Source organism: Protopterus annectens, chromosome 4.part1 (assembly GCF_019279795.1).
Source record: "Protopterus annectens isolate FY-2018-M chromosome 4.part1, PAN1.0, whole genome shotgun sequence".
In the NCBI taxonomy this organism is placed as follows: domain Eukaryota; kingdom Metazoa; phylum Chordata; order Ceratodontiformes; family Protopteridae; genus Protopterus; species Protopterus annectens.
Genome location: NC_056734.1, coordinates 194970354 through 194982753, shown reverse-complemented (window position 1 = coordinate 194982753; position 12400 = coordinate 194970354). Strand labels below are relative to the sequence as shown.

General features: G+C 41.0%; 1 protein-coding gene across 4 annotated transcripts in view; it reads left to right on the top strand.

The window, feature by feature from the left end:
• The window catches only part of SCLY (selenocysteine lyase), a 999372-nt gene that overhangs the window by 110480 nt on the left and 876492 nt on the right, over positions 1 to 12400 (top strand). For all 4 annotated transcript variants that reach the window (XM_044070098.1, XM_044070095.1, XM_044070096.1 and 1 more), the window contains exon 4: positions 9305 to 9405. In XM_044070098.1, the coding sequence (XP_043926033.1) occupies positions 9305 to 9405 (101 nt within the window). The remainder of the gene's footprint in view (positions 1 to 9304; positions 9406 to 12400) is intronic.

The following is a 12400-nucleotide window of genomic DNA, read 5'->3' as shown; positions in this document are numbered from 1 at the left end:
TCACAAAGGTGCTTCTGAAAGTCAGAAGGGAGAGACCACGACTGATGCTCATAGCCCCAGACTGGCCACGCCAGCACTGGTACCCACTATTGAGGAATATGGCCCAGGGCCCACCTTGGATTTTACCACAAATTGCCCATTTGCTCACACAGCAAAACAATCAGATTCTTCACAGCCAGCTCAAAACCTTAAATCTGGCTGCATGGCAAATCACCTAAGCATCCAGCCAGCTCCTCTTTCCCAAGCAATTATGGATGTTATTCTAGAAGCTAGGAGGCTCAGCACCAGGAAGGCCTATTCGGATAAATGGAAAAGGTTTTGCGCCTGGAACCAAGCTAAAGGCCAAAACACACTTCAGTCTCACATGCTTCAGATTCTACAGTATTTAACTGAGATGTTGCACAAAGGACTTTCTTTTTCTTCCATTAAAATCCATGCATCAGCTATTTCAGCCCACTACAACACGGATCCACCCTTATTTTCGCATCCACTTCTAAGGCAGTTTCTCAGAGGGGCAAAAAACATTAGGCCCCCCCAGGAGAGCACCCACACCAACATGGGACCTCAATTTTGTTCTGGAAAAACTTACGCTACCTCCTTTGAACCAGCTTTCTCTGCAGATCTACAGTTTCTATCATGTAAGACTGCCCTGCTGCTAGCAATAACTTCAGCTAGAAGAGTCTCAGAGCTGCAGGCACTAATGGCAGTGGAACCTTTCCTCATTTTCCATCAAGACAGAGTTTCTCTACGAACTAATCCTTCCTTCATGCCTAAGGTGGTTTCCAGTGTGGCTTTAAATCAAACCATCCACTTGCCCACCTTCTTCCCAAATCCACAGAACAAAGGAGAAAGACTCCTGCATTCCTTGGACATTCACAAGCAACTTCGTTACTACTTGGATAAAACTAAGGCTTTCAGAAAATCTGACAAGCTCTTTGTATCCTATGCTACAGCTTCACAAAGGAAGGCTATATCAAAACAAACCATTTCCAAATGGATAGGACATTGCGTTCGTTTTTGCTATACCCATCATGGAAAACCAGTTCCTGCTACCATTAGGCCCCACTCTACCAGGGCAACAGCTACATCTACAGCCTTCCTCAGGGGGGTTCCAACCAAGGAGATTTTGGAAGCTGCATCTTGGAGTTCAGTACACACCTTTACCAAACACTATCACTTACCTCTTTACTCTAAGACTAGAGCTGGCTTCGCCACTGCAGTTCTGCAGGGCCTTCTAGCCTCCTCTAACCCTCTATAACTCCTCCACCCATCCTTAGCTTTGGGATTCTACCCAAGTGTGATGACTGCAGCAGGGTAACACGATGAACATAGTACAGTTTTGTACCTACTATAAATGTAGATGTTCGAGTGTACACCCTGCTGCAGTCCAGGTTACCCTCCCTCCATCCCCTCTGCTCTAACTGGCTAAATCTCCTACCAATACCTTCCTGATGTATTTGCTTATATCTGGAGGGATTTTGTGTTTGTGCAAAAATTACTTAATTTGGTACTAATTACTGACCACCTTTTTGGGGGCACCTGACATCTGGGGCAAGAAAAACTGAAGAAAATGGCGTTGGATGCATTATATATACCCCTGGTGCATTGACGTCAGGGAAGAAGCGACAGCAACTGACGCCGGACCAAGACTTTGGAATTCCGGCCGACTGCGGGACCGCCTGACGACAGGATAACCCAAGTGTGATGACTGCAGCAGGGTGTACACTCGAACATCTACATTTATGGTAGGTACAAAACTGTACATTTCTTTCAATTGGCTGCCATTTCTGACCTCTACCTGGGCAAAAATAGCTCTACCTTAGCTTCTTTTAAATTATGCAAGGCCTTTTTCAAGGGAGCTTTTCTGCTTAGACCTCCTTTAAAAGATTGTACTCCACTTTGGAATTTATATATAATGCTGCAAACCTTAACTCAATCTCTCTTTGAACCTTCAGCCAAAGCCTACCTAAATTGTTTATGTTGGAAAACCATTTTTCTAGTGGGTGTCATGTCAGCTAGAAGAGTATCTGAACTCAAGGCTTCGTCTTCAAAGTCTCCTTATCGAATTTTTCACAAGGACAGGGTTTCATTGTGAACTAATGTGTTCTTTTTACCTAAAGTAGCTTCTGAGTCAAATATCAACTGGGTCATTAATCTCTGTTTTCTTTCAAAATTTGTAAACAAAGGAGTATACATGGTACATCTCTTGGATGTACAAACACAACTTCTTTTCTGTCTTCCTAGAACCAAAGACTTTATGAAGTCTAACTAGTTATTTGTCTCCTATTCTCAAGCCAGATTAGACAGTCCAGTTTCTAAAGTTACAGTGGCCAAAGAGTTGACTGATTGTATAACCTATGTCTGTGGTAAGTTGGGTTTATCTTTATCAAAATCTCCTAGGGCTCATTCCACGAGATCTATGGCAATTTCTTTAGCTTTTTGATCCAGAGCATGTTTATATGATATTTGTGCAGTTACAACCTGAGCTAACCCATAACACCTTTATTGCTCATTACAAGTTGGATTTGGCCTCTAGGAACAGAGCAGCATTTAGCTCAGCAGTGCTTTTGAATATCCTTTCTTTAGATCCTCCCAGGGTTTTAGTAGCTGGGAACTGTGTCCCATCAGTTGACGAATGAATGAAAATGACATCATCAGATTAAAAAGTTATGTACTCACCATAATGTTCTGTCTGAGTTGTCCATTTTCATTCTTCCACAACTTTTCACCCACCTTACCCCTCTTTTTGTATGCTTCTGGAGAGATCTAACAGTTGTATAGGAACCTCTGTTCCTTGTTTGAGCTCCAGCTTCCCTTTTCCTATTTTACCACTGCCTTGTACATCTAAGAGCAGCAGACGTAATCTGTGGTATGTTAGGTTGCTGGGGTATTATGGCTAAAGGGGAGTAGTTCAAGAGTTCTAGGATCCTATGATCTGGAGAAGTGGCTGTGTCAAATCAAAGTCTCTCATCTGAACCCTTCAGTTAAGGAAGCATGAAAATGGACAACACAGATGGAAAGTTATGGCAAGTACATAACTTTTTTTATTTTAGGTGGAATGTAAGTACATGCCATTGTAATCTCCATTCCTTGCAACTAGTACCTTACTACCACAAATTGACCATTATTAACGTTTTCTTTTTCTATCACTGTTGGAGATCATCTAGCAATTAGTATACATACTCCCCTTTTCCTGTGTCCCTAATACACATTTCAAAATAACATAGATAGTATACCCATTATGATATTCTGCTGCATGTCCATCCTGAAGTTCTTTATCAAATTCACATGCTCTCTTCATTCCAAATGTGTCTCCGGTAGCATTGCTATTTGCACTCTGCATTTCTTAATATAATTCTGTACTCTTACCTTTTTGTCTGTATCTGAAGGCCATTCATGTTCCAAAATAATATGGACAGTGTAGCCATTATGATTATTCACACCTATTATTTATGATAACTTTTTTAAATGTCTATTTCCAGCTTGTGTTACATGCACCCACTATTGTTTGAGAGGTTAATCCTATTTACAGTTTTTTCTTGTCATCTCCATTTGAACCTAAGTCACGTCTTACAAGACTTTTATTGTAATGAAAACCTTCAAACAAAAAACAATGCCACAGAATACCCTTATAACCTAGTAACTAAAAACAAACACAACTATGTACATCTTCAAACAATGAAGTTTAACCCTCTTGATAGGAACAATTGTCTCAAGTTGATAGCTGTAACCACAGGCATTAACCAACCTAATGTTAAGGTTATCCATGCTAAGGTGCATGCTACAGCCTGGGCTCCTACTTACACTAATTGCCATCTGCTCTGCTCTTCTCTTATCTTTATTCCCCTCCCATATGTGAAAAACAGCTTGTGTACTTTTAGAAAACATTAAGCTGTAACCTTAAGAAAAAGTACACAGGCTATCTTTAACTAAAACTAGAACATGCATTGTTCTAGTAAATGCATTGAAGTATTTGGGTACCAAAAAGCTATCCCTTATTCACTTCCAATAATTTCAAACTTTATTTTTTTACTAAGTTGCTTGCCCTTGTATCTTTTAATTTTGTTTCTGTCAGCAAACACTGTCCAGACCTTTCAAGCTTTATTATCTTTACCTGGAGTCAGCTTGTTTCCAGGGAAACATAAAAAAAAGTACAGCCACCCTCAGCTGCACACTTCTCAACTTACACTGAAAATTTATTTGCTAAAGGAAAGGTAGTCTTTACATTTACTTTGGTCTCATATTTTTAAAAATCCCACTTGCATACACAAAAACATTGTTACTAGATTAAACCAAGGGCCTTCATCCAGATATTCACCTATGCAAAAGTAAAAGAAAACATCTCAGCTCTCTATATATTATAAGCAGTGCACTTTTATACCCATCCCCCACCCCAACAGCTCCAGAATACAGCCTATTAACTTAAACTTGCTTTTGTTCAGCCCTTCTTCTCCTTTTACATTGTAATGCCTACATTTCTTAAAACTAAAAAAAAAAAAAAAATAATAAGTCCTTATGTACCTTAGTATCCTTATCACATAGAACCATCACTATAATGTGCTGTTTGTATCTTGACATGCTTTATACAATACTGTCAAGAACAAAAATTGTTTTACTTAGTTACTTTTTCTTTTTTCCCCTTAGTGTCCCCCCAAACATTAGTAATATGAATTTGGGTATTTGTCTTTCAGTCCCCCACAGATTTAACAAAGTCAACAAAAGTCCAGTCTTTTTTAGCCACATTTTCCTTGGAAAGCCATGTTTCACAGATGTGATTAATGCTTTATTGTCTCACATTTATTCACTGATTTCAGTGCCACTGGTCTTCTCTGTCTCCCAGCCCCAGATCCTGGTTCAAGTCCAAAGTAGTCCTGATTTTCTAGTCAACTCCTATGCTTTTTTCTGTCTCTCAGGCATTTTCCATTGGAACACTGAATAAGGTTTCATTGGCAAAGTCTCTATGAGCTTTATTATCAGATGAGTGAGAAATGGAGTCCCCTTCTGTTTGATGGCTCACTTTTTGTTGGAGAGCCTTTTGTATTTCCTCCTTAATGTGTTCTGCATGAAAAAAAAAAAAAAAACGGCATTGATCCTCCAGGAAAAATATTCTGAAGACAGCTGGATGTAGCAGTTTAAATCTCACACCTGCCTCTCTATATTCCCTGATTGTTGAAATACATTTTCTTCTCTTCTGCCTGGTTTACAGTGAGTAATCATTTTCCAAAAATACTATTGTCTCCAGTTTTGTCAGGATCATCTCTTTCTGGTATGATTTCATCTTTAATAGTTAAGGTTTTGGCTGCTTTCTCATGGCCAGTTTTGGAGCATTTACACAATGTGCCCTTTCAATTAACAAATACTGTTGTGAAATACCAGTCCAGTTACTTATTTCTTCTTTTGATAAAATGAATAGTCTGCTCCTTCCAGTTTCTCTGGTATAGCAGAAAATTTCAGGTTTTCTCTGCGTGTTCTGTCCTCTAACTCTACCATTTTTTGAAACGCTTCTCTTGAGCAGCATCACACTGAGCCAGCCTTTTCTTCATTTCTGTTTAACTTCTTCAACATATTACCTTCACCCAGCTACTCACGGCACAGAAAATACTTCATCCATCTAAAACACCCTCACTGTCAAATCTCATCCAATGGCATACACTTAAACTCACTGTTGCTAATAAATCAAAAAATTATTACTTTGACTTGCTATTCTCTGTTGCCATCTCTGAGGCATGAAACAGACTTCCAAACCACATCAGCCTTTTAAATAACCTACAGCAATTCAGATCTTCCCTGAAATATCACCTGGCAACTACTAAACAATGCAACTGTACCACAAATACAGTTTGAAGTATGCAGTCCTAACTCTGTGTGCTATATGGATACTATACAAGTGCATTAATATAGTATTTTTGATTTTACACGCAATATCTTAAAAACGTATATTTCCTTAATTTGATATGCTTTGTAAATAATGTATTTTTTTACTTATTTGCTTTGAAATACTTAGCAAGTAATGTTTGCTTTTTTTTTCTTTTCAGTTGTCAAAAATGTTTCTGTTCTTGTTTGGAGCTTTTCTTCCCAGGCCTCTGCTAAAATGAGCATTTCAGTTTCCAGACAGATTTTCCCAGTAAACAAAAGCAAGCAAATAAATAAATTACTATCTTGGTTATGTAGCACTCAGAATGTGAAGATGATATCATATTGCAGTTGTTTAATCATTTAGTCAAGTATGACTCTTCGTGACTTCAAGGGCTTTAGCATACTAGGTTTGTCTGTGAAGAAGTGATTAAGTTCTTACTGACTCAGTTTCAGTATTTAAGTAATGCTTTCCATCCACCTTATCCTCTGCTATCCCCTTCTTTTTCCTTCAGTCTTTTCCTGCATCATTTTCTTTTCTAGTGAATCCAGTCTTTGGATTTTGAGTACAAATTGTTGTTTGAGTATTAGTTTTACGATCTGGGCTTCCAGGGATCAGTATGGAGTTATTTCTATAAGTATTGACTGTTTCATTCTTCTTGCAGTCCCTGGAAATCCCCAAAGTTTTCTCCTGCACCAGAGTTCAAAAGACTCAGTTTTCTTGTGCATAGTCTTAAGAGTCTAGCTGCCACAGCTATATGTTACTACTAGGAAAGGCTATGCCTTTAACTACAAGAACATTTGTTGACAATGTGATGTCTTTACTGTTTAAAATCTTATCCAGATATGCATTAGCTTTTCTTTCAAAAAAACAAATGTATTTTTTAATCTTGTGTCTGTAGGTACTATCTGCAGAGATCTTTGAGCAAAGGAAGATAAAATGCTTGCAATGAATTGATAGGGCACATGATGGCATAATTTTAGTTTTTTTATGTTAAATAAAATAGATTTTGCAGTTTCTGCCTTCATCTTCATCAACAGGCTCCTCAACTCGTTCTCACTTTTTCAACTGTTAGAATGGTGTCATTTGCATGTTTGAGGTTGTTAATATGTCTCCCAACAGTTTTGATTCCAGCATCTGTTTTGACTAAACTGGCTTTTTGCAAGATATATTCAGCATATAAATGAAAAAAAAATAAGGTGACAATGAACAGCCGTGTCTTAGTTCTTTCCCAGTGTTAAACAAGTCAGTTATTTCACATTGAGTTGTAACTGATGCTTGCATTCTTTATAAATTGCTCAGCAGGCGAATAAAATGATCTAGTATCACAATTTCTCTGTGCATTTGCCATAGTGCGCTGTGGTCCACACAGTCTTAATAAAATTTAAGTAAATATTCTCCTAGAAGTCCTTCGATTTTTTTTTCCATTGTCCAGTGGATGTTGGCAATGTGATCTCTGGTGCCTTTACTTCTTCTAAAACCAAGATGTACATCTGTAAAGTTTTGTTTCATATATTGCTCGAGTTTAGCTTGCAGGATCTTGAGCTTTATCTTGCTAGCATGTGAACGAAGTACAATTGTTTGATCATCTGAACACTCCGTAATGTTACCTTTTTGGGAGTGACATGTTAATTGATCTTTTCAAATATATTGGCCACTGACATGTTTACCAAAATTGCTGGCAGATTTCAAGCAGCATAATTTTGCAAAATTTTAAGCAGTTCAGTTGGAATTCCATCACGGGTGATCTGTCTCTAGTTTATTGAACATACCATTGTATGTATCAGTGATATTAGGGACCTTCTTGCATAGTTCTTCTGAACTATCTTTTGTTACTTCCCTCCCATCTTTGTCTTTTATCATGCCTATTTTTACCTGGAACTTCCCTTAATATCACCAATCTTCTTGAACAAATTTCTTATTCTTTTTCTGTTCTCTTCTTCCATTTCTTTGCACTTCTCATTTAAATGTTTTTCTTTATTACTTTTTGTTATTCTTTGAAACTCTGCATTTGTTTTGACATATTTTTCACAGCTCCATTGCCTTTTATTCGCTTTCTTTCCTTTCCTCAGCCATTCCTAAATCGTCCATTAACAGCTGTTTTGCCTTCTTAATCTTCATTATGTTTGGAAGATTTTTATGTCTCATCCTGGACAATATCACATAACTTCTGTTCGTGGTTCTTCAGGTATTCTCTAAAATCTATTCTTCACTTCTACTACATATTCACTTGTAATAGTGTTGAGTTTATTTCTCACTAGTCAGTCTGGTTTTAGTGTTGATCTTCTAGTGATGGCTATGTGTAAAGTTGCCTGTCTCTTATACTGATGAAAAAGAGTGTGTGCACTGAGCAGTGAATTATCTTTGCAGAATTCTACTAGTTTGTCTCACTTCATTTTGTACTCCAAGGCCAAACCTGCCCATTATTCCAGTTGTACTTTGACTACCAGCTTTAGTATTTCAATCACCTATGATGAATGTAACATCCTTTTTGGTGTATTTCTACTAGTCCATGTCCTCCTCTTCAGCATCCTTATTTAAAGCATAAGTTTATATCATTGTAATTCTGAATAGCTTAACTAGTAGTCTGACTGAGACCATTCTGTCATTTTTTGGGTTATACTGAGCACTGATTTTGATACCCTTTTATAAACTTTGAGGTCTACTCTCTTTCATCTTCAAGATTCTTGACCTTAGTAGAAAATCTGATGGTTTTCCGATGTAAAATGATCCAGTTACTCATGGTATCAGTGCTTATTCTTGTCATCTTATCCTTAACCAACCTTAAGTTTACCTTGCTTGATTGTTCTTGCATTCTAGTGGTATGTAGTTTTTTACAGTGTCAGACTTTCCTTTAACTTTGAGGACCACAGAGAACGACATCCTTCTGGTCTTAATCTGTCCATGTTATAAACTCTAGCAATATGTGTACTTGACCTAGTGGTATGTAGTTTTTTACAGTGTCAGACTTTCCTTTAACTTTGAGGACCTCGGAGAACGACATCCTTCTGGTCTTAATCTGTCCACGTTATAAACTCTAGCAATATGTGTACTTGACCTAAGCTGTTCTTCAGTAGTGTGCTGGGCACCTTCAGACCTGAAGGTCTCATCTTCTAAAGTCATTTTTATGTGCCTGGAAATGCCTTTGTCCATAGGGTCTTCCTGGCAAAAGTACTGGAGTGGCTTGCCATTACCTTCTCCACTGGCCATCCTTTGTCTCACCACTTTTGCAAGATCTCCCTATCTCGGATGGCCTTATATGGTATAGCTCTTAGCTTCAGTGAGATACACAACCTGCTTAGTCACAGTATGGTAAAGGTCCAGGAAGGACTAGTGGTGTATATGTATTTCTGTCTGCATGCACTAGATTGCCTGTTTTACTCAAAAGTGCATTAGACAGTGTTGATTGTCAGTCATTTGAAAAGGTTTAAATTTGTCTTTTTTTATTAGGAAGGAAGGCCAAAGAAATCTTGGATTGGTCAAGAACAGCTGTTGCATGTATGGTTGGAGGAAAGCCAGATGATATCATATTCACTTCTGGAGGGACTGAGGTAAGAAAGGAGGAAGCTGGATGTCTGTAGCATTCCTTGACGTTAGTGTTACTTGGTGCCGTTATCTGTCTCTCCTTTTGAAACAGTGCTGTATGTCCCATGGATTATTTTGCTGTGACAATTTCTTGTATTTTACGTTAAACTTTAACAAGTTTAAACCGTAACAAGTCAGTCATCTAATATCTGGGAATGTTATAAATCCTTCCTTGTACGTACTATAGCAAACAGTTAAATGAGTTTGTAGATCAGTAGCAGTGTTTAGATTTCCCTTTTGCTATTTGGGCACTGTATCTGAAACAGATACACCAGAGACGTATGTGTAGAGCATATTTAGTAAAATATAAATAGAATACATAAATATTAATATAATAACTTTACACCAACATGTGTCCATTGTTGTAAGAAAGTTCTTCTATATTTCACAACTTATAAAAAAGGGGATTGTTTCTAGCTGTACAGATGTCATTTCCCCCCTTTACTCATCCCTTATTGGGCCAGTCATTGAATGTAATGCCCCTTTGGCATGTATCTGCCTAGACACATGCAACAACTTTAACAGCCACAGAGATACTTTACTAAAAGGATACAAGGCCTAAACAACATGTTTTACAATGACAGACTCAATGCCCTGTTACTATATTTGGTATCCTACAGACTACTGACCTGTGTCTAGCATGCAAGGCATCCTCTGACCCAGTACTGATGGATTTACTGCACATCAGCAAGTTAAATGGTGTTCAAAATATTCAGACTAAGGATCTAAACCTCTTCTGCAACATTAACAGAATAGTTTGTAGGGACAGGTATATCTCACAGAGAATGCCACTGCTTTGGAACAGACACCCCATCCACTTAAAATAAAGTTCATCCTTGTCCATATTCAAGTGTAACTTGGCTCTATGGATGGGAAACAGAAAATTTACTTCAGGACTACCTGCTGAACTACTAATAAACAGAGGCAGCTCCTAAATGCTTTATCCTATGCATGGTCCCCTCAGATTATCAATGTTATGATCAGTTATTCTCATTATAGATGATATATAAATCTGAAGTAGTTAACTTCATTTGGTCTGCAACCTGTGGGATACGGATCCGATCTCGGATCCGAGCTGGCAACTTTACAAAGCTTAGATCCGAGCTCCTAGCTCCTCCCCTTACCCATAATCCCCTGCCCACCCTGACTGACCTCACATCTAGTTTGCTGCGCTTCTGAACAGCAGCTAGATTGCGAGCTCCTGGGTTTTTTTTGGCCAGTTAAGTCTCTCTTTTTAAATTTACTTGTTAAATTTGAGTAAGTGTTAGTGTGTGTTAGGTTCCCTTTTGATTATACTAGTTCAGTTAAATTTTGGTTAAAATTAGTCTAGTTTCTTCCTCCCCTCACTGGTCATAGTTAGTGTGTGTGTGTTTAGTGTGTTGGGGCCTACCGAGTGAGTTTTTACTTTAATATGTCTGAGGCCCCAAAGCCAATATTCTCCAAGTGCACCGAGTGTGGCCATAAGCTCTCCCCAGCGGATGGCCACACTCGGTGCGTCCGGTGCCTTGGGGTTGAACACCTTTCCTCTGGATGTGCTATCTGTGCGGCGTTCAACCCCAGGGCACTGAAGGACCGGAGGTCTAAGCTGATCCTGGCGGGAGTTTTGCCCCCGGATTCGGCTTCGGCCTCCGGTGCTTCTGTGGCCTCCTCCCAGGCTACGGCGGCGGCCACTCCTGCCTCTCTCCCCCCGGCCGGGACTCAATCTCCCGCTTCGGCGCCGGAAGAGAGGGAGGCCAGGAAAGAAAAACGGAGGGAGAAGCACCACAAGTGGCGGGCCGAGGCCTCCGCTTCGGCCCCCCCCAGCTAAGCGGGCTTCTCCCTCCACAGCTTCCAGGTCTCCTCCTTCTCGGCTCCGGTCTCCATGCTTCTCACCGGGACCCGAGGAGGAGGAGACCCGATCTTCGTCGAGGTCATCGAGGCGGCATTCCCGGCCAGCCTCGGTGGCCTCGTCGAGATCAACGTGTAGTCTTTCTGAAGCTGATTTGGACTGGGTGATGCGAAGGTTCATCCAGGCCCAAATGCAGATGGGAGTGCTCCTGCCTCCCCCCCTCCGGGGGGGAGCTCAACACCCTTCTTTGCCCCGATAGCTCCTTCTCTGACCCGCTTCCTGGGTTTGGAGCGCTCGGAGCTGGGCAGCGTTGGAGCCGGGGGTGGGTCGGCGCCGACAGTATCTGGTACTTCGGCTCCGACTCTTCCTTCGAGTTTACCGGATCTGTCCTTGTCTGATCCGAGCTCTCGGAGCCGTGCTCTGAGCTTCGGATCCGAGGGGTTTAGTGTGCCTTCGGCTCCGTCCAGGTCGGAGCACACTGGCCCTTCAGATCCTATGGTCTCGGCGCCGGCTCCGATCCATCCATCGGATCCGAGTGAGGGTCGGCTCTCCTATCCCAGAGAGAGTGGCTCTCTCTCAGCCTTTGATGTGGTGGAGAGGGCTCTGTTGAGTGCATCCAGGCCCCCGCTCCCTGCTACGATTCCATCCCGCACTTCCTCTCGTTTGGGTAAGGCTTCCGTCGCCCGGCCACAGGGACAGCCTGCTTTGACGTCTCAGGTCGTTCCCCTGGAACAAGACGTTGCTGGTGAGTCGTCTTCAGACAGTCCCCCCGTGGATGTTCCTCACAAGCGTAAGTGTAAGAGGAGGCACGTGGACTCCCCCGAGTCCTTGACAGAAAGACACGGATTTGAATGAGGGGGAAGGCTTCCCAAGGTCTGCCCCCAAGGCTTCCTCGGATGAACCTGTGTTCCTGGAGGCGTTCGAAGCAGGCCCATCTACCTCTTGGGTGTCCCCTCCGGCCGACCCCTTAGTGGACATTATCACCACTAGGGCGTGGAAGGAGCCGGACACTGTGGAGCCAGTCTCCAAACGTCCTGACAAGATCCTGAGCCCCCGGCAGAGAAATCCCATTGGAGCAAGGGACCCCCCCGTAGATGCCATGTTGGTGGCGGCAGCCACCAAGAGGGAGTTAG